General features: G+C 36.7%; 3 protein-coding genes across 13 annotated transcripts in view; 1 reads left to right on the forward strand and 2 right to left on the reverse strand.

Annotated features, from left to right (window-relative positions):
• ppp1r13ba (protein phosphatase 1, regulatory subunit 13Ba) overlaps positions 1-11525 on the reverse strand; it is a 52109-nt gene extending 40584 nt beyond the window's left edge. For 3 of the 4 annotated variants that reach the window (XM_048190657.1, XM_048190660.1, XM_048190656.1), the window contains exon 1: positions 1848-2109. In XM_048190657.1, the coding sequence (XP_048046614.1) occupies positions 1848-1979 (132 nt within the window). In that variant the 5' untranslated portion in view covers positions 1980-2109. Of the gene's footprint in view, positions 1-1847; positions 2110-11367 lie in introns of those variants that run through there. The other variant, XM_048190659.1, reaches the window with a different exon arrangement.
• Positions 11526-13445: 1920 nt separating this feature from the next.
• ptp4a2a (protein tyrosine phosphatase 4A2a) lies at positions 13446-18317 on the reverse strand. 4 transcript variants are annotated; one of them, XM_048190663.1, is made up of 9 exons: positions 18164-18252; positions 17414-17457; positions 16611-16687; positions 16049-16316; positions 15716-15875; positions 15537-15629; positions 14516-14646; positions 14230-14304; positions 13446-14150 (listed from the first exon to the last, which is right to left on the reverse strand). In XM_048190663.1, exons 4-9 carry the CDS (start codon positions 16051-16053, stop codon positions 14039-14041), a joined length of 576 nt encoding a protein of 191 aa, XP_048046620.1. In that variant the 5' UTR covers positions 16054-16316; positions 16611-16687; positions 17414-17457; positions 18164-18252; the 3' UTR covers positions 13446-14038. The 4 variants fall into 4 exon arrangements, with proteins under 4 accessions (XP_048046620.1, XP_048046622.1, XP_048046619.1 ...); XM_048190665.1 differs by lacking the exon at positions 17414-17457 and having other exon boundaries at positions 15716-15840; positions 18164-18317; XM_048190662.1 differs by lacking the exon at positions 17414-17457 and having other exon boundaries at positions 18164-18317.
• A 425-nt stretch (positions 18318-18742) lies between these two features.
• On the forward strand, positions 18743-22640 carry gjb9a (gap junction protein beta 9a). 5 transcript variants are annotated; one of them, XM_048190668.1, is made up of 3 exons: positions 18747-19051; positions 19131-19170; positions 21371-22640. In XM_048190668.1, exon 3 carries the CDS (start codon positions 21385-21387, stop codon positions 22144-22146), a length of 762 nt encoding a protein of 253 aa, XP_048046625.1. In that variant the 5' UTR covers positions 18747-19051; positions 19131-19170; positions 21371-21384; the 3' UTR covers positions 22147-22640. The 5 variants fall into 5 exon arrangements, 3 of the variants coding, with proteins under 3 accessions (XP_048046626.1, XP_048046625.1, XP_048046623.1); XR_007184896.1 differs by having other exon boundaries at positions 19015-19170; positions 21371-22198; positions 22231-22640; XR_007184895.1 differs by having other exon boundaries at positions 19015-19170; positions 21371-22198; positions 22235-22640.
• The last annotated feature ends 304 nt before the right edge of the window (positions 22641-22944 follow it).

A 22944-nucleotide genomic window follows, 5' to 3' on the forward strand; every position in this document is an offset into this window, starting at 1 on the left:
TCACTCAAAAATTTAAATACTATACATCTTATAAATATCCTTCTGAATTCAATTCCCACCCCGTGGGCAGGAATGGAGGCTTTACTTCTAAAGTGTAACACAATCCCTTCAAACAAGCAAGCACCAGATTGAAAGAGAAATTCTGTGAGGGTTGGATTACAGGGCAGAGCTATAATAATCTGATTAGGAGGGGGTGCAAACATGCGAGCGTGTGTGGCTACAGAGAGCTAAGGAAACTGTTTCGCTGGCTGAAGCCAAACAAATCCAGAAAGGGAAATGCTGCTATGATCTGTGAAGACAGCAGATAATCCCGACCTGGACAGCTGCCTGGAATTTTAGCGTCACATGGTTTCATATTAAAATAGCCCAGGGCCAAAAAAATGTCAAATCATGCTAACGCTCCATATGAACAATTCAATTACTGGACTCTAGCCATGACCAAAGACAAAAGTTGTAAATCAAACAAAATTGAAGGTAGAGTCCCCTTCCAAAAATGAAAAAATTTCTCATTATTTTCTCGACCTCATGTCATTCAAAGCCTGTAAGTCTTTCTTTTTTTCTGTGGAACACAAAAGAAGAACTTTTAGTACATACATTGTAAAAAAATAATAATAATTTGTTATCGCAACATTTTTTCTTTTGTCAAATCAACTTAAATAATTAATGTGGTGAAGATAGCCTAATATTTTGAGTTTCTGTTGAATAAACCAATCACCTTCATTGTATAAACTCAAATTTTTAATTTAAATGAACTCAAAATTTTAAGGCAACTTACTTTTTTTTAAGTTAAACCAACAATTCTTTTTTACAGTGTACAATGAAAATCAATGCAGTCTAAAACAATTAATTTGATTATATATATATATATATATATATATATATATATATATACAAAAAAAAAAGTCATGCAGGTTTTCAATGACATGAGGGTGAGTAAATGATGACAACATTTTTATTTTGGGGTGAACTACCCCTTTAAATAATTAAAAAAGTAGATTGACTGGTAACAGTTTACATTAAGGGTTCTTTTGTTAACATAAGTTAAAATGAACTATCAATGAGCAATACTTATACAGCCATTAATAATCTTAACGTTAGTTTCAACATTAACCGATCCATTTTTAAGTTAATTAATGAACTGTGAACTAACATGAACAAACAATAAACAATGTATTTTTTATCAACTAACATGAACAAAGTTTAATACATGCTGTACAAAGCATAAAGTTCATTTTTAGTTCATGTTATAATATTCACAAAGTGCTACTGATTAACAGTATGTGAATCCTAACAAATGTAACTTTACCGTAAATGATTGTTCCAGATTCCATATAATTTTATTACCTTAGAAAATAATTTCAACTCATCCCTCAATTTGTATAAACAAACACACAAAAAGCATTGACAGATATGTACTTAAAATAAAAGGAAGCAACATATCCCATAATGCTCTTAAACTTCCATTCCATACATGTTTTTTGTTTGTTTTTACAAATTGAGAGAAGATAATTATTCTGTCATAACCAACAGAATTACAACTTTTCCAAACTACAAATGCCACAAATGCTAGTATGCAAGAAACAAACAACAAGCCTATCCCAGCATGCCACAATCATGTGCGTGAAATAGCAACCTTTGATTTATCATATCCGCGATCCATTCCAACTATAGTAAGACTCTATTTAGCACTACTCTTACACATGCATATAAACACAAATGTCAGTCTTCTGAAATCCATGTCCCAGACATGTCTCGCTATTTTAAGCCGTACACAAGTGCCTAAACTTCTATACTCAGCGTCTCATCTGCCCCTATCTTGCTCGTCTTTAAGCCCTCCGGACTTTCACCTTAGTCAACCCGTGTGGGACCTTCAGCTTCCGGTCTTCCTTCTCCTGTGCCCGCGCTCTCTTCTGCAGCCACGGCCTGTCCTTGGAGGCGCTGACCAGGCTGCGTAGCACCATACTGATGAACCTCCTCATGAGGCTCTGAGGCTGGGGGTTGATGGATTGGAGGAGCTGGGCAGCCCAGGCGCTGGGGAGCTGCCTGCTGCCACTGGAGTGTGTCTGTCTCTCTCTCTCTGTGGGTGCCTGACTGTCTGCCTGACTGAGTGTGTGTGAGTGTAGATACTACTGAGTGGTCGAGGGAAGGGGAGGGGGTTTTGGGGGCATTTGGAAAGGGGAGGGTGGGCAAGCTCTCTCTCCCAAATTGCATTCCCTCCAGGAACAAGCAGAGGTGCCAGAGGAAGATAAGAAGTATCTGATGACAATACACAGACAGTCCTGTGACATGTCACTGATAGAGAGGACCAAACTCACTCAGACTAAAACACACACTTCCATGAACTCAAGTCGCCATAGGAAGTCATGCTCGTACCACTTATGTTATCAAACTAAGAAGCGTGCAGATAGACAGCGTGAACTTGAAGTATACATCAGCTTTAGAATTTGCTGATCATCCATTCAGATTATACACAATCTACATTTTTACATAGCCTAAGAAAATTGTTGCTAGGGTGTTCTAAGTGGTTACCAGGGCATTGCAAAATGGTTGCTATAGTGTTCTTGAGCATTGCTAAGCAGTTTCTAGCATGTTCTGGATGGTTGACAAGGCATTGCTAAGCAGTTGTTAGGGTGCTCTATACGGCCCTATTTTAACGAACTAAGCGCATGGTCTAAAGGCAGGAACACACCAAGCCGACGGTCGGCCGTCGGGCAGCTTTTCTTCGTCGGCCGACTAAGTTTTCTCAGTGTGTTCCGCACCGTCGGCTGAAGTTGGTCCTCGTCTGCTTTTTTTCGGCCGATTCGAAATGTTGAATCGCCGTCGGAGCTCGTCGGGCCATCTGATCATTCTGATTGGCTGTTCAGCTAGTGCCATCTGCTGGTTCGGAAAGGCATTTCATCTCACGCAGGCGCAGAACTGACGTGCTACTTGGCCGTCGGCTGTTTAGCGTTGGTTTGGTGTGTCAGGCCAACTTTGGACCCAGATGCTGCCAACGTGAGCCAACCCCGCAGTCTGCTTTCATCGCCACTAGTTCGTCGGCGTCGGCTTGGTGTGTTCTGGCCTTAAAGCGCACGGCGCAAGTGCACTTAGGGCGTGTCTGAATCCACTTTTGCTAGTTTAACGACGGGAAAAATGGTCGGCGCACCCAGCGCATGGTCTAAAATGGTTGTCTCTTTTCTCTTAATGAGCCATGGTTGTGTTTTGGGAGTAAAGTGCAATAAACCAATCAGAGTATCATCTCCCATTCCCTTTAAAAGCTGGTTGCGCTCGCGCCATGGTGGATTCGCTATTCACATGGCGGAATTTGCAAGGGGAAAAGATGAATGCTTCTCTACCGAGGAAACGGATCTGCTCATGCATGAGGTTAAACCGCACGAGCAGACCATCTACGGGACAAGCCGGATTCCACCAAAGCATTTTTATCTTTATGCACACAATAATAATGTTTTACATTGCAATCCTTTTATTTTTAATATTTGCCATGTTTGTGTGCTGCTGCGCGTCCCTGTGTGTGTAATAAACAGAGTGTACATGTGCTTATAGGCGCTCATTACTAACACGCTCTTTAAATAACAAAACAAATATTGTGGCATTGACTTTAGACCAGGTTTCAGTTGGTCAATGGCCCAGTCTATTTCAGTAGTCTCAAAATAGCAACACGCCAACAGTGCGCCTGAACACACCTCGTTTTCAGATCAGCACACCCATGGGAGCACAAATGGGTGCAAATGCATTTGCTATTTAAACAACGTGGCACAGGACGCAAAAATGATAACTGTCGGGCTGAAACTAGCACTTGCATTGCACCGGCTGTATGATATGGCCCATAGAGTGCATTAGCACCCGCCATCTTTTTCAGTGGTGCTGGTTCCTGACGGTTTTTTTTCCCTTTAATTTTTAAAAGTCATGAACCAAGCCAATTAGCTATGAGGTGAATCACAACACTACAAACTTTGATTTGAAGAATTTTTTTTTTTTTTTTGAAAATCGGACAAGGTACAAGACTGTGTACTTTCACTTTCAGTGAGGGAAAGAACTACAATCTCTTAAAGCATTACGAACAGCATATATAAAACTAGAAATATAAAAAATATAAAACTACTCATTTACAAATGTTGATTATATGTATAAAAACTATATATATATTAAGTTTATTGCAAAATATGCATATACAAACATTTAAGTATTTTGAGAGTGTAGGGAGACGGACTCGATTACATTATTGGCAGTGTTTCATGGGAGTGGGGAGCTTGAGATCTATAGAGTGCCTCAGGGATGACGCATTTTTGTAGGCAAAACCCGGAAGCGAGTTAGCATTTTAGGACTTCCGGTTCCAACGCCGTAAAGTCTATGGGTTTTTTGAATGGGTTTTTGCTAAATCGCCTGAAATAAGGTCTGTGGTTAACAAAGCCTCTAAATATTTTCACGTTTTGATCTATGACATAAAACACACCAGTTATAACCCACTTGTGATTTTTTAAACTTTTACTGTGTCTTAAAATCAGCAGTTGCTAACAAATTGCTAAAAGGGACTTCCTTTGGCAGGGACTTTAGACGTCATCATTAAAAACGGGACATTTGGACAGCATTTCTCATGAAAAAGTGGATAAGTATTAATAACAGCGCAGATCATAATCAGCGAGCATGTTTATAAATAAAGTTGTTTTCTAAATAAAGTTTGAGGAAGCTTGGTGGTGGTGATGTTGATCCGTGACCATGGTGTGCTGTAGTCCGTTTATAGCCCACTGTTAGCCTTTTATATATGACGACTTTATTTAGGCTTCAAAATGTATAAATGTTGTGTTAACTTGCAAAGATTATCTTGATAGACAAAACGTGTAAGTGTCATAACCCTTTGTTAAACACAGAGCTTATTTTCTGCGATTTTCCAAAAGTCTATGGGAAAAATGCATAGGCTTTCAATCGAGGGAACCCGTGCGCCGCTAACTTCCGGGTTGGCCTACAAAAACACGTCATCCCTGGGGTACTCTATTTTGGAGCGTGTTGCTTTTTTCGACTCTCTGATTGGTGGAATTTTCTGTACAGCATCATGGGTAATGTAGTTTTTCACCAGGAATTCCGCTGTTAAACAATTATTTTAAAAATAAGCTGAATTAATGTGGGCTGACGGCTTCGACAGAAGCAAATACCATCAATTAACAACCTCATGTCTGTCTTTGAAGACTTATTCGTTACCGTTCAAAATCAATTTCCTTTATGGAGTTTTTACTTCTAGAAACCAACTCTTGCACTCTGTTGTAGATGGTTCCCAGAGTTGCTAAATGGTTGCAAGGGTGTTCTAGGTGGTTGCCAAAGTTTGCCTAGCATGTTCTGGATGGTTTCCAAGGCCTTGCTAAGCAGTTTCTAGGCAGTTTTTTTAACGCATTATTAAGCAGTTCCCATGGTGTTCTACATTGATGCCAAGGCATTGCTAATCGGTAGCTAGCATGTTCTGGGTGGTTAACAGAGAATTGCTAAGTGGTTGCTCAATTGGAACCAGTAGAGCATCCCAGCATGAAGGCATTGCTAAGCAGTTGCTAGGGTGGTCTACTATAGATGGTTCCCAGAGCACTGCTAGGTGTTTGCTAGCATGTTCTAGGTGATTAGCAGAGCATTGCAAAGTGGCTGCTGATTAGCCCACATTAAAACCACCCCCAAATATCTATAATATTCTGGTCTCTCTGACTTGTCTGCTAGTTGAGTATTACCAAAACAAAACAAAAATCTGACAGTTTAGAAAGGTAAGTTGTGAAAAAAAAATGTAAGAGTAATCATTATTACGACAAACCAACATCTTGTTCTGAAGCACTGAGCATTCTTATTTATCTCTCTCTGTGGCAATTGCGCAGTGTCTACCCTGCAAGTCAGAGAAGAAGGTTTTCTGATTCCAAAGAAGGAGGTGAAGTCGCAGCACTCAATGCTTTGTCAATAATAAATCTCAGGACACAGGCAGGCCTTGTCACTGTGGGTCTTGGGCAGTCCTGACAAATAGAGCTCTGGCTGGGTATAGCTGCCCAGTTTCCACTGTAAAAACTGTTATAGCTTCCTTTAGTTTGTAACAACATGTCATTGAATAAGATGCTTCTGTATGGAAAATCCTAGAAAAAGACAACGAAACACTTTTGTGAAACACTAAATACTTAATACTGTTAAACGGCTAAATACCCATATTTCTCAACATATAAGTGTTTTTTATTCATTTGACGCAGATGGGACATGTGCCTCTGCTAAAGCATTGTGGGATTGTTGACACTGTGAATGCTCACCTGATTTACTGTACTGAGCCATCAATAGGGTGTCCATAGCAACGACTGCATCCACGGAAACATGTCAGTTCCTCTCACTACACTGCTGGTCAAAGACTTGCATAGTTAAGTGCAGTTAACAGCAGTAAACAGCACACTCAATCTCTGAGCATTTAATGGCTCTGACAGCTCCTCGCTCTCATGGCCAACACCTGGAACCAGTAAGCTTGAAAACAGACGAGAGTATGTTTGGATTTTACATTTAAGTTTTAGATTTGATGGCATGGAAAAGCACTAAAAGGAAACTGGAAAATTGAGAATAAAGTATCATAAATTCAAGAAAAAATGTATAAATAACTCCAAGTTTGCAGAGAGCGTTCTCCAGCCTCTTACTCATAATCAATAATCATTAGTCACAGTTTTATTATTGATTTTTTTTTTCTCCATGTAGGAAAACAACATTGGTTGGCGTTGTGAGGTTATGAGCTTGGAAAAGAGTGCATGAGATGGTTATGGAAAGTCAGATGGAAATGGAAGAGGCAACGAACAAACAATATATTATTTTTTCATATAACTATATAACTATATTTTTACACTTTATACTTTTATTCAGCAAGGAAGCAAGCATTACATTGATCAAAAGTGGCACAAAAGGCATTTATAATGTTGCAAAAGATTTGTATTTAAAATAAATTCTGTTCTTTTGAACTTTCTATTCATAAAAAAATGTATCATGGTTTTAAAGCTGTTTTCAACTTTTAGAGTAATAAAATATGTCTCTTGAGCACCAAATCAGCATATTAGAATGATTTCTGAAGGATCATGTGACACTGAAGACTGGTGTAGTAAGTAAAATACTGTATATTAAAATAGAAAACTTTAAATTGTAAAAACATTTCATAATATAACTGTTTTCACTGCATTTTTGCTATAAATTTTACTGTAACTATGACACTGCTGAATATTTCAATTATTATATCATGTTTGGTAATGATGTAAATTATGATGAAAATGTAGTTTCAGTACTGGCTTCTGGCTTCAATACAGCGTTTCAGCCATGTTGACGTTCACAATATAGTAACAGCTATGACATAAGACGTTCAGATCATAAATATTTAGTACCATCTCTTACTGATGAATGAACAACACTGATCACAAAATAATCAAAGTAACCATAAATGCAAAGGTAAAGCGCACGAGTCAATTCCCTCGGCAGACTTCGAGATTCAGCAATAATGTGGCAATGCCGTGAGGTCGCAATTTCAATAATGAGGCTCTGGGGAGATGTGAGCGACACTAGCGTGGACTCTAATAACTAAAGCACACTCTGGCTCAGCAGCCTATTACAGTGATGTGGGACGTATTAAAGATCCGGAGCTGCCAACACTCTCTGTTCTGAGTGCAGATGAAGTTGTAATCTCACAGACAGAATGCTGCCTTCCACAGTGCAAAAGACAGGCCAAAACGCACCACGAGACAGTCAAAATGTGTGCATGTTCACCAGCAATCACTTAGGGCACGGGTTTTCAATCTTTTAGACGCCACACATCCCCAAATATGATCATCATCATGCAATGGACCCCCATCCTAAAATTCAAAAGGCAGCTATACAGTATACATTCAATGTTTAAAGACCCAATTCATACTTACAGTCAAACCATCAGACACCTTGAACATTTCATTCATTAATACAGTTTATTCACTATAGTTTAAAAAAATGGTAATAAAATATGACAAGATCTCAGAGTTAAACTGTGTCAGAAACAATTAATCTTAATTATGTCAGGTAACACTTAAGCAAAACATGTTCAGGTCAAAGTGTCTGAATAATTTTTGGTTCCAAACTTTTATCAGTTTTACTGTCTGAAGAATTTTTGGGGTATAATATGTCACAGTTTACTTTATTTTGCTATCCTCACTTACATAAATGAACTATAGTGTCCTGCACCCAATAGTAAAAACTATATATATTTATATAGCTACTCAGTGCTGGGTAGTAACTGATTACATGTAATCTGCATAATCAGATTCCCAAAAATTAAGTACTTGTAATAAGATTATATTGTTTTAAAATACTCATAATCAGACTGCAGGTTTGTGGAAGTGCTCGCACTAGTCATATGCCTATCACTGAAAACTGAGACCAACACAGCATTTCATCACTGGATTTACTGTTTTCTCAAAATTTTATATCTAATCAGCTCCCAATGAACACATTAACTATTATTTGAATTCTCACTCGAAGCTTTTGTCTTTCAAACACATTCAAATGTATAAATTCACATAATTTCATATTTACATGCAATGCAGGGTTTCCCCAACCCCCTGAGATTTTAAGTTGATAAGTTAGGTCAATAATAAAATTAAGTCAATAATAATAACAATAAATAATAAAATTAAGTTCACGGTTCTCTGATGTCAGTTAATGGTCACATGACAGGCAGACAAACAAGTACTTTTTTTCTTTTTTAGTAAGCGCTTTGTTTTTATTTTAAAATTATTTATTTTACTGTGACGAGCAGGGCGGGCGAGAGCCGTGAGGGAACGAGAGAGAACCAGGTCTGGACATTATTTTATGTTTCATTATGTTTGTGTGGCCGGCAGACGTCCGCGAAGGGTCTGCCGGCATTAGGCTACTTTCGTTTTGTATTTGTTTATTTTGAATTAAAGTTTTGTTGAATGTTCGCCGGTTCCGCCTCCTCCTTCCCGTACATACGAACTGTGTTACATTTACATTTTTATGAATTAATTGCATAGCTTTAAACTCGACACCTGCAGTTCCTTCACGAACCCCAATCTGGGAAACCCTGGTGTAATGTAGTATTTAATGCACTTTATGTAGTTAACAAAGAATGGAAAATATTTTCTTTCTCTTTGTATTTTTATATCAGTATGGTACAAGATTGTCCTATTCAAATCAATGGGATAGCCTACACGAATTAGGTCAAAAGTAATCAAAAAGTAGTCCGATATTACCTTAAATGTGTAATGTAAAGGATTACGTTACTAACTAATTCAATTTTTGTCATTTAATTTGGAATAACTGACTACATTTTGTAAGTAATCTACCGGCACTTACTGTATATACTACACCAATGTAAAATATTATTTAGAAAATAATATTACTTTTTCTTCTCAATTTGGTATGCTGTTAAATGTATTATTTTTATTTATATCTAGTTTCAAGATATTTTTAATGACATATTTTAATCTATTTTTTTTACTATTCATTTATTTTCACAAAGGTTTTTTCCTTAGCACTTTCTTGCAGACCCTAGTTTGAAAACCCCTGACCTAGGGCACAATTTGTTCAGTCTATAACTGGAAATTGACAAGAAAAGACAAAGTCATATTCACACAGCAAATGGAATTCTGTCATGGTTCATTTTAGAAGCTTCAATATTCAGTTCTATAGGAAATGAATAAGTAAACAGACCACATCTCCTTATTTACTGCCAACAATGCACTGCAAACTCACATTTGCCATAGCTGTCATAGACTTCACACTATGGCCGTTTGTTTATGAATACTTAAAATGGTGAGAGCAATTTTACAAAACAGAATAACTATCACTTATTTTAAGTGGCAAACTTCTGAAAAGACTTTAACTTAACATGAGGACAGATATTTCTGTTTGCTTATCATATTTGATATTTTATTTATCTTGTCCCAAAGGAAGAAACTTCTGCATTTGCCCATCCGGCGGTTCTAGATTTATAAATATTCATATGCACAATAAGTCAACATAAACCACAGATCTTAAAAAACAACAACAACAAAAAAAAAAAAAACTGATCTGAGTGTGTCTGAGTGATCAATTCTTAAGCTCTAAGTACTTAAACTCTAGTACTTTTTTTTCATTTACATGTCAATCTGAAGTCCTGAGGTTAATCACACATGTCTGTGTTGGAGTTTAACATGTCACAGAATTATTCCGGTGGTCTAATGAAAGCAAAAGGGGCAAAACATGCAGTCAAAAGTGAAGGAATCTCTTGACTGTCTAATTCACTACAGGGGAAGCGTGCAGTCCATTAACTCTAACCGCTCGTGCAAAGGTGAAAGGTTAACTTCAGTACAGAGGATGCTCTTTTCTTTCACCTTTGATCTTTGACCCCCATCTGGCTCTCCCTGTAATCTGTGCTCTAATGTCTCCTATTGAGTGACACTGTCTGCTGCCTCATGGAGATGGAGAATAAAATAGCAGTTTCTTCTCAATATTCTGTGCAATGGCTGGAAAAAGTGCTCTGGGATTTAGGGTGTGAGGGATTTAAAAGCACACAGCCCTGAGTGAGTGTGTCACAATTTAGGAATTCTGACAACTTTTCCACAGCTCACTGCACAGAGCTTTCAAATATTCCCAATAGGCTTTCATTCAACACAGCCACAACTGCATCACTCTCACACAGAAATAATGACAATACAAGAAATCAGTCAAAGCAGTAAAATACATCATGATTTATAATTGGTAAGACACTCCTTATAACTGCAAGGAAGAAAGGGATATATATATATATATATATACACACACACACACAAAATATAAAATCGAGTATCAATTAAAACAAAGTAGCCTAATGCTACTATCCTATCCAAGCATCATATTAACATCAAATACTTTGCAAATTCAAATTCTGAATAAATACATTTCAAATTTATGACCAAAATTACTTTTATAAAAAAATTCTCCAAGTTCTTTTGAGTGTTCAAAAATGTTTTGGGGCCATTTATGTAGATATTAAGAGATCCTACATACTGTGCATTTCATTTACTCTATCATAGAAGTCAACTGATTTCAACCAAAATCTGAGAATACTTTTATTATTGTTTTAAAACAGATATAACAGTGATTATTATAACTGACTGATAATAGAGGCAACCCAAAATTTAATGTTAAAATCCATACTACACCCATTTGACAAAATACAGCATGACTGCTTCCCTATGAGTTACAAGCCATAAGAGTCGCATTCCTTCATGATAGTCTAACGGAGTCCCGCAGTCCAACGCAATGTATAGCCTACACAAGTTATGAATGAATGTTGACAGAGCTGTCAGTAACGATCCTGAATGACTGTTCTGAGTTTGAGCGCCAGTAAAGTATCATCAGCTGTTACAAACTTACCGGCATCATGATTGCAGAATGGCGAAATCAAACAGGGAGACCTGGATAAAAAAATAAATAAGCGCCTGCAACTCCCAAAGGAGCGAGGACAAATAGTTCAGTGATTAATTCTGTTATTCAAGCCCTTTGCCCGTTATGAGTTTGGTCCTGTGAATGTGGTGAAAGGATGCGCCATCTGAACTGGGTCATTTACGTCACAGCAGCGTCCCAATCCAGTGGCTTCGATGTTTTGCGCAGGTTTTTATGGCAAGCCGTTTTAACATTTAGCTATTAATTTACGCAAATCTAAACGTTTTATCCATTTTTATTTTACTAGTAGACTACCTATTTTTAATTTATGAACTATTTACAAACTATTCATTAGATTACTATATGCCTATATAATTATAATAATGGAATATGCAGTGTCTGAAAACTCCTCAATCCACTTTGTAGTGAAAACTGGAATAGATACAAGTGAATATCTAAAAAGTTACTAGTAACTAACTGAAACAGGTACCAGCAACAGCTGGAATACATATTAATTTTAAAGGATTAGTCCACTTTTAAATAAACTTTTCCTGGTAATTTACTCACCCCCATGCCATCCAAGATGTTCATGTCTTCCTTTCGTCAGTCGAAAAGAAATTAAGATTTTTTTCGAAAACGGTCGATCGTTTCGCTAGATAAGACCCTTATTCCTCGTCTGGTATCGTTTAAAGCCCTTTGAAGCTGCACTGAAACTGCAATTTGGACCTTCAACCTGTTGGTAGCCATTGAAATCCACTATATGGAGAAAAATCCTGGAATGTTTTCCTCAAAAACCTTAATTTCTTTACGACTGACGAAAGAAAGACATGAACATCTTGGATGACATGGGGGTGAGTAAATTATCAGGGAAAGTTTATTTAAAAGTGGACTAATCCTTTAAGTCAACAGCAGAGGTCGCATTAGACTTTCGCACGGATCGTTCTTCAATTTTCATATTGAACACGATCATCCCTTCCTCTTAACTACTTTACAGAACTAAATAAACATGAATCATCATGAGAAAATATGTTGAAAGATACAGTAGCTTACCGAAATCTGTATCACGTGTTCAAATCAATTCAATCAGTGTTGCAAACATTGCCTCGTAACATTAGCTATACCTCAGAAAAGCCATTCGTTGACCATAAAATTGATTGTCAGCAAGAAAAATAATAAAACAAACTGGATTAGACACGTAATTATGTAAGTATAAGTATTATAACTTTATTATTATAAAATGGACTTAATCTGTGTGTAATCAATCGCATCGTTTTCATTTTATTCTGGAGACTGAACTCGCGCTCTTCTGCCACACTGGAGCGCACTCACCACCAACTGGACAAGGGTGGGAATTAGTTACAAGTTACAAAAGATATTTTAAAGAATAGATGATAAAACGGACTGCCATAGGTCTTAACCAGACAACGAAATTACGAATTGTACTACTGTGAAGCTAATGAATATTAAACATGCCATACTGACGATGACCGGTAAAACTTCCCAAAACGTCCAGTCACGCAGATTAAGTAATATTCATGATTCGCGTCGAAACATCATGCATTTTACGGTCTGTCCAGTGAATCTGCATTGCACCGACTCGTGGTCAAGATAAGAAAACACCACCGAAAGAGAAGTCCACATATACGAAATTACACGAATATTTTCTGCGTTTGGTATCAATTAAAAAATAAATTCTTCAAAAAATATTGTTTTTTTTAAACATTGGATTTAACATTAAGCACTTTTTCTTTTTGAACAGAAGAGCAAACACTTCAGTCGATTACGTGTAATAATACAAGATACATGCTATATGTACTAACAAAAAGTGCCATGATATTATAATTTTTAAACGTCCCACGATAGTACAATGGCATTATTTTAATTACTTTACATTCTACATCAATATTGAAATTCGCTACCATATGTATACTATATCTATTGTATATATATATATATACGATTCAAGCATACAAGTGTATCACATGGCTGTCTATGTAAACATTCATGTTTTCCACCCTCATTATTGCCAAATTAGTGTAAGAGAAGAGAGTAAACACATGACAACAAAATAAAATTATTTGATTTTTTTATTATTATATGAATTTGACTCATTTCATTCAGAGAGGAACAAGTTTTGTTGATGGATTACTAGGATTTCCTTCATCTGTCCATTTTACAGACCACCACAATCTAGTGTCCAATAGTGCTGTGAATATGTCTTGGAATGTTTAATATCTATAACATTAGATACAGTAGTTGTGCCCATGTAACTTTGGAGAAGCTGACAAACATTCACCAACCAATTCACCAACAAAGTGAATTTTTCATGTACTGCAGGATGTTGTTACACAATCCAGACAACTGGGGACACCTAGTTTTAGAGAGGGCATAAAACACTAACAACTGCAGTCAATCATTACACCAATGTGTTTGTCACAATGAAAAACATTGCGCTTTGCCTGTGAGTTTACATGATTGGCTAAACTGTTTGGTCAAAAAAAAAAAAAAAAAAAAAAACACCAATGCTGTGTAACCTGTTTGTGTGCTTGGCACTGTAATACAGCAAAATCCCAGTCTAATATAATAGCCAAATAAAAATTGATCATAACACTAACAATAAAAATGTCAATAGTTTCCAAAGTTCCTTTGGACGAATGTTTCTCTACTGAATGCAGCAGTTTTGACCATTGGCATCCTTGAAGCGCAGGCGCATCTTGGGTTTGTATTTTTCAAGGTACATAAGTTGTTTGGCGTTAAAAGCCCCACGCCTTTTCCTGAAAGACAAATAATCATCCACATCATAAAATGACCAACAAAATCAGAAAAAGAAAAGAAGCTTCGTTTGTGACTCACTGTCGAATAAACTGGACAGCATCTTCATACATCATCCCGCATTCGATTAAGGCTAATGCCACCAAGACAGGAGCTCTGAACACAAAAAAATGCTGTTCTCATTTAAACCTACTTAAAATAAGTCATGAGTCAAGTTACTTTATTGTATTAAACAGAAATTTCCCTTAACAGATCTAGATCAATGTTGAGGTTCACAACATTACAGCACAAAAGAACTGTAATAAATGTAATAAATCACTGAGCAACAGACAACAAAAAAACCAACATTTGTCCTAAAAATACTTACCGTCCCAATCCAGCAACACAATGTACTGCAACGCAACAGCCTGGTTCATCCTTGAATTTACATTTGAGAAGATTCAACCAGTCATCAACAATTTGGTCAGGGGGTGAACAACCATCATCAAAAGGCCAATCCTAAAGGAAAACATTTAGAAGGATTAGTTCACTTTCAAATGAAAATTGAGCTTTACTCACCCTCAAGCCATCCTATATGTATATGACTTTCTTCTTTCTGATGAACACAATCGGAGTTATATTAATAAATATCCTGACGCATATGAGATTTATAATGGCAGTAAACAGGACCAAAGAGTACGAAGCTGAAGAGAGCGTACTCCACACGGGTTCCAGGGGGTTAATAAAGGCCTTCTGAAGTGAAGTGTCCATATTTAACAGGTTATAAAGTAAAATATGTAGCTTCTGCCAGAGGGCCTTCTGTATTCAACTTCGGAAGAAAGTGCAATGCCTCTCGCAGTTTAAAACACTTACACTACGTCCTACGCCTTCCGTATTCAACATACGAAAAAAGCGTAATTGATGCAATGTCCGCAGTCCACTTTTTTTCAAAGTTGAATACGGAAGGTGGTATGGTGGAAGCTAGATATTTTACTTTATAACTTGTTAAATATGGATATTTTTCTTACACAAACGCATCGCTTCGCTTCAGAAGGCCTTTATTAACCCCCGGAACTGTGCGGAGTACATTTATAACGGATGGAAGCACTTTCTTGAGCTTCATACTCATTGGTCCTGTTCACTGCCATTATAAAGCTTGGATGCGTCAGGACATTTATTAATATATCTCCGATAGTGTTCATCAGAAAGAAGAAATACATATACACCTAGGATTGCTTGAAGGTGAGTAAAGCTTGGGGTAATTTTCATTGAACTTAATTCACTGAAATACTTTGTGCAATCATAAGAGTGGAGATATATAAATAAAACATACAAAACACATTTGCAACGATCATTTAATTCTGTCAGAAACTTTAGGGATGTTAATAGGGGTTAACAGCAGATCTCACCAAAACTTCAATGCCTTCTTTTTCCACTGGTGTTTTGTCATAAGTTGCATCACAAACCCGGACAAGCGTCTGCACTCCAAAGCTCTTCAGTTCCTTATAGATGGTGACAAATAAAATAAATATTCAGCTTTGTCACTAATATTGCTATTCATATTAACCTCAACCATCTAGAGACTTACCTCTGTAAACTTGGTCAGCTGTGAATTGGTGGGATTGTGAGTGATGAGAAACCTCATGCATTCGTAAGTTATCTCAACAGGAGCAGGGCGATTCATATTGACACTCAACTGAAGTTTTAATTGTACTTGACGGGAAGAAAAACAACAACTTCCGAATCTTCTACAGGGGTAGAAATAATGATTTCAAAATATCTAAGCTTTTTGACTTTTAGGCAAATCTCTGAATGTTCTAAAAAAGGGAAACAGGAGAAGGAAACCACTTTCACGCTCCCACGGTTTTAAAATAAAAACTAAAGAAGGGAACTATCCTTCTGATTCGCAATTTATAATTACCCCATTCAGGAGAGGAGAGATGATCAGTTGGCACTAGAGAGAGGGAAAAACGATTCGCTCTCTAGTACCTGGATTGGCTCGAACCGATTCATACACTTCAACTTTGGACAAAAAAAAAAGATGCTCCCCGAAAGTGCAGAATGTAAGACGGGCAGTCAGGTAGTATAATCTTCATATGGCAGGCCCTCTGTTCACTTGTCCACAATGACCAGGTGCTGTGCCTGGCAGAAGTCTCCACTCACACTGACAAACGCCATAAATGTGCAGCCTGGAATAAGAAAAAAAGACGGTGACCGATAAATAACCAGGGCAGTGGATCCTAAAGCATCACAACCAGCAAGTGCAATGAATCAAAACATGTCACCATTAACTCCAAAGGGTTACTGGATATAGCCTACAGCTGAAAAGAGACCTCATTCCACTGCAGTTGATATTGACTTTGGCCATCGGATGGATTATAAACTCATAAAAGCATACAGGTCTTGCACCACATACTAAGACGGTGGTTTATATGAAAAAAGTTTAGTAATCTGCATAATTAAAACTCCTATCATGCACTTACTTTCAATAAGTGAACAGAAAACAAGTTGAGAACTCTGCATTCTATCTTCACCATTCGTGACTGTCTCTACTTCGCACCTAGAAAAGATAATCAACATAAAACAAGCACTAAACAAGACTCTTCTTCACTCCAGCCTGAGTTAATTTTTAAAGAAACAAGTCAAGAATGGAAAACGGAAACAGCTAAGTACTGTACAGACTTGCGTTATAAAAGATAAGCTTTTATAACAGAAGTTAAAGGGTTAGTTCACCTAAAAATGAAAATTATCCCATGATTTACTCACCCTCAAGCCATCAGTATGCATACAGTTGTTTGCCAAAAGCTAGTTATTTGAATTTTTAAAGCTTTAAATATGGATATTTTTCTTACACGAACGCATCGCTTCGCTTCAAAAGGCCTTTATTAACACCCTGGAGCTGTATGGATTATTTTTATGATGGTGGGATTGATTAATTTTTTTGGGCTTCAAAATTTGACTACCATTATAAAACTTGGAAATCTTTAATATATCTCAGATTGTGTTCGTCTGAAAGAAGATAGTCATATACACCTAGGATGGCTTGAGGGTGAATAAATCATGGGATAATTTTCATTTTTGGGTAAACTATACCTTTCAGCGTTCAAATATTAACACACCATCTTAAAGCGGTAAATATAAAGGAGCAAAGATGCTGGAGCCACTCTACACATGCCTATGACACACATCTCGCTCACCTCATCCACTGCCCATGTCTATTTTTGACCATTATCTCATTCTTAAAGGGATAGTTCACACAAACATGGAAAATCTGTCATTTACCAACCTTGATACTGCTCCAAAGTCCAAACCCATATAATTTTCTTTCTGCTGTGGAAAACAAAGGGAGATGTTAAGCAGAATGACAGCCTCGACCATCATTCACTTTCATTACATGGTTTTCTCCCACACAATGAAAGTCAATGGTGACGGAGGATGTCGTTCTGTCTAACACACTCCTTTGTGTTGTGTTTCAAAGAAGAAATAAAATCATATTGTGGATTGGAACGACATGAGGGAGAGTAAATTACAAAAACAAACAAAAATATTATTTAGTTGAACTATTCCTTTAAGACAAAGAAACAGTATGTGTGCTTGGGTTTCCACATTTGCTGACTACACGTTAATCTATATTTGTGGAAGACCAATTAAACAACCATTTAATACAAAATTAACATTCATTAAAAGGAGAATTGTTTTGTTAATCTCTACAAGAACCATGCCCATAACACCCACTGCATTATTGTGTGAATATGGATTATAAAAACAATGAACAGCCTTGTTATCTAAATAATTAATACATACTTATACATAAAAAATATACTATAATTACATTTGTTATTACAATGTTAAAACATTATTCAAAAAGTCCGAAATGTTTTTTTACGCGATTAGTTCGCTCTTGTCCTGCTAGCATGTGTTTTAGCTGCTAAATGCGTATATGTTTAAAAAACACGCACAAGTTCATATTTTATCATTCATCTAGATGTTTATATATAACAGAATAATATAGATACAATTTCATATAGATACTTACAGAGAGCTGACGGTAGATATGAATACCGTGACAAAGAGAAAACGGATTGAGAGACGCTGCTAGCCGGCTAGCTCTCCTCTACCGTAGAGCTCCTGTAACCAAGCGACAATTCCGGTCAGCACAGATGACCGCTGATTGGCTGGCAGTAGTCACGTGGCCAATAATCTCGCACCTTTCCCACTCGAACGTTCAAGATGTTAGTTTTTATCCGATAATGGGTATCGACCAATCCCGTTGATTGTTCTCATTTTAATGGTTGTCTGTTATCATGTTTTGTGATTATTATTATTATTACAGCACACATAAAAGCTTCCGGCGATAGGTAAAATGATATACTTTCAATTAGGCTAGATAAACATGAAAAAAAAACACATAATCAATCTAATGGTCATAAATATCATTCAAATAGCTCAAATGCAATATTTAGAATAGGCATACAAAATCTGCTCATAGAGCTTGGAAGTTTCACTGATTTTAAAAAGAGGTCATGTCACCATCTCCTGGTGAGAAAGAGTTAGAGCATGAATAAATAAATAAAAAATCAATTCTTAGCCAGACCGACAACATATTCCTGCGGTCTGTTTCGAAATGTATACTATTCATATATTGAATATTATTTAAATGATCTTCGTGGAAATGTTATGTATGTTTGTCTGTATTATATAATGTTTGCTGTTTGCTGGGTGTGGTGATGGCGCGTGCCAAGGCTGCAAGGCCTGCAAATGTATCCGGACACTAATATAGGTCAACTCACATTACAGTCCCTGTCTGTAAGATGATACCTAATGAATAGACCTACTATGCACCACCCACACTCCAGCACCGCCACACCCTGCAATGAGGCTGCATCATCACAGGTGTCTCTTGTGTGAACACCACATGATTCAGGTATGTCCCTAGATCAGGTTGGACAGGATTGCTTAGGGCTTTTAGTTTTACCTTTTCCCATTTTTTGTGCTTTTTTGAGGTTCCTGTTTCAATGCCTATCCATTTTGCGGTAAAACACGGTAAGATCTTCTTTTATGCTTTACTTAGTAGCCTACTTATTTATTACTGAGGAGCTACCAAACAAATATATGCCTTATCAACACTGCAATTATAAGAAGCTGTATGAAAACATACGTTTATTTATGCTTATATACAGTAGGCTAAATTGAACTGATACATTATTTAGTAATGCATTGTATTATTTTGTGCATAGCCTATATATATATATATATATATATATAGGTGCAAAAACCATCTGACATGTTTCTTGTAAACGAGCATTTTTATGTTTTTGATTTTTTTTTGAAAATGAGGCATTTCAATAACTGCCTAATAACCTTTAATTGCCATTAAAGTGAAATTACCTGACATAAACATATAGGAGCCTGATAAAAATGCTCATTTAAAAGAAAAATGTCAGACGGACTCAGAGGTTTTTGCATCTAAAGTCTTCATATATACACAAACATACTATATATACTTATATATTCATCAAAGTATCCAGAAAATATTCAGCATATTATAATTAATTCTTAAGGATCATGTGACACTGAATCCAGCTTTGCCATCACAAGAATAAATTACATTTTAAAATATATCAAAATAGAAAACAGTTGTTATAAATGATTAAATTGCATTAAATTGTCATAATATTTAACCATATTACTGTATATATGTGTATATATATATATATATACACACAGCACTGTGCAAAAGTCTTAAGCCATTATTAGATGTTGTTTTAGCAATGGTATTAAGACCATATATAATTATTTATCAGTCTCTTTATTAGAACATAACCAGAAAATACAGTAAATTTGTATGCAGTATTAAAAAACAGAACAAAAATCAGAAAAAAACAGCTTCTATAGGCTAAAGTAGCAAATATTTAGTGACCTCCCATTACACTTGAGCAAGAGCAGGAACTTGGCTCTCTTGAACCTAAATGGAATGAAAAAGAACTGGAAGGCCGAGAAAACATTCAAAATCTGATGAGAAGTTTCTCAGAGTTTCTTCTTTGAGAAAATGGAAGTCTAGGAGACATGTGACAGGAGGTCACACCAAATACTGATTTTTGCTTAAAGAAACAATTTGGTTCAGATTTTTTTTTTTCTTTTTTTTTTTTTACATTTTATGTACATGTTTCCTCTATTTTCTGTTTGTATTGTTATAAAGAGACTGAAAAATAAATATGGATGTTCATTAAAACATTGCTTAAACAACAAAGCTGCGGTGGCCTAAGAATATATATATATCCTCTGACCTCTAGCATTAACAAGGCATTTTCACCCACAGAACTGTCGCTTACTGGATATTTTCACTTTTTCAGACCATTCTCTGTAAACCCTAGAGATGTTTGTGCATGAAAATCCCAGTAGATCAGCAGTTTCTGAAAAAATCAGAGCAGCCCGTCTGGCACCAATAACCATGACATGTTTAAAGTCACTTAAATCACCTTTATTCCCCATTCTGATGCTCAGTTTGAACTTCAGTAGATCGTCTTGAGCATGTCTACATGCCACAATGCATTGAGTTGCTGTCATGTGATTGGCTGATTAGATATTTGCGTTAACAGTCAGTTGAATAGGTGTACCAAAGTGTGTGTGTGTGTGTGTGTATATACACAAGCACAATTTATTACAAAACTGCTAAAAACATGTAGGAGCAACTATGAGACATCTTAGCTGTGACAAAGCCTGGTGTGATCCAGCAGGATGACAAATCCACATTTCCGTCTGCAAAATCAAAACAGCAAAGATTTATAATGAGCAGGTGAAAACATGTTTGGAAATACTTGTCAATGGCAGGCTTGTTATACTGAAATGTGTCATCCTTGTGATTGCAAAACCCTTATTATTAAAAAAAAAAAAAAAAAGGTTACCTGTCATAACTTCCATTTAAAGTGCTTGGAACAGAATCAGTTTCTGCAAACTTTCTGATAAGATTTTTAGAAACAATCTGAACTGTTATGTGTGACTAAATCCCTTTTGGAGTTTAAATATTAATCGAAGACCAAATCTCCGCTGGCTAATTAAAAAGATAATCAGCAACACAAAAAAATGACAAAAAAGCCATTAAGTTTTTGGTTAAATTTAGACCATACTTTCCTGACACCAGTTGTCAAGAGATTCACTGACCCAAACTAAAATGGCCTATATTATGCAAAAGTGTCTCTTTTGAGTTTCATGATTTCATCACATATAACTGTGTTTATTGCAGGTTTGTGATCAGGGATGAACTGGTCAGGACTTGAGTCCCTTCTTAGCGGGGTCAATAAATATTCAACAGTTTTTGGTCGAGTGTGGCTGTCCGTGGTGTTTGTGTTCCGTGTTCTGGTGTTTGTGGTGGCAGCTCAGCGCGTTTGGGGCGATGAGAGCAAAGACTTCGTGTGCAACACCAGGCAGCCCGGCTGCGCCAACGTCTGCTACGACAGCACCTTCCCCATCTCTCACATCCGTCTGTGGGCCTTACAGCTCATCTTCGTCACATGTCCGTCACTCATGGTTGTAGCCCACGTCAAATACAGAGAGGAAAAAGACAAGAAGTACACTGCTGTCCATGAGGGCAACCATTTATACGCCAACCCTGGAAAAAAGCGCGGTGGTCTTTGGTGGACCTACCTTTTTAGCTTGATCTTTAAAGCGGTGTTTGATGCTGCCTTTCTCTATATTCTTCATCACATGTATAAAGGCTATGACCTCCCCCGCCTTATCAAGTGCTCGCTGGACCCTTGTCCCAATACGGTGGATTGTTTCATCTCGCGCCCTACAGAGAAGAAAATCTTCATGATCTTCATGGTGGCCTCCGCTGCTCTCTGCATCTTCATGTGTATCTGCGAAATGATTTATCTCATTGGAAAGCGTATACTGAAATACTGTATGATGCCACAATCACCACCGCAACGATCTAAAAGACCTGATCCCACTCTCTCCAGCAGCCAAAACTTGGGTTCACAAAAATTAAAGGACACCAAAATGGACAAGACTGCTCTCTGATGACAGCGGTATGTTGCAAAACAGGATATAAAAAAGCCCCAAACGAATATACATAGATAGATAGATAGATAGATAGATAGATAGATAGATAGATAGATAGATAGATCATATTGAAAATAATATTGATAAATGAAAAAGGCATTTTAGACATCATGCTTATTTTAAACAGTGGTAGAAATATTTTTTATAAAATGTTTTTATTATCATCTCTAAGATTTTCACCGCATATTTGATGTATTTATAAAAATGTTTGTATTTTTGTTGGAATTTACAGTAAATGCACTTTAGAATGAACTTTAAAAGCACAATGCAGGAAAAAGCTGGGTGAGGTTAGCTTGACTATATGGTGAGATCAATGTCAGCTTGCTCTATGCAAATATGGTATCAAGCGCAGCCTCATTTGCATTTTTTTTTTTTCAGAAGTACACCATGCATTTTAAAGTTTTCTGTGTGTATTCAGTGCATACGATATCAATAAAATCTCATTTATGTTGCCTTGCTTTCATTGGTTTTCTGGAATTGACAGGATGGGAAAGGTTATCGTTATATTAAAAGGAAATGTTACCCAAAAGTAAGAAATCTGTCATCATGTACTCACCTGTATGAGTTTCGAAACTTGCATGACTCTCTTTTTCCATGGAACACAAAAGGATATATTTATAGAAGAATTTGTTACTGAGAAATTGAATGGTGCCTTTCTTTTCTTCACACAAATCCATTATATGCCTTCAGAAGACTTGGAGCAGACTGACTGAGTCGTGAAAACCACTGTTATTATGCCTTTCTTTTCTTTTCTTT

The sequence above is a fragment of the Megalobrama amblycephala genome, linkage group LG5 (assembly GCF_018812025.1).
Source record: "Megalobrama amblycephala isolate DHTTF-2021 linkage group LG5, ASM1881202v1, whole genome shotgun sequence".
In the NCBI taxonomy this organism is placed as follows: domain Eukaryota; kingdom Metazoa; phylum Chordata; class Actinopteri; order Cypriniformes; family Xenocyprididae; genus Megalobrama; species Megalobrama amblycephala.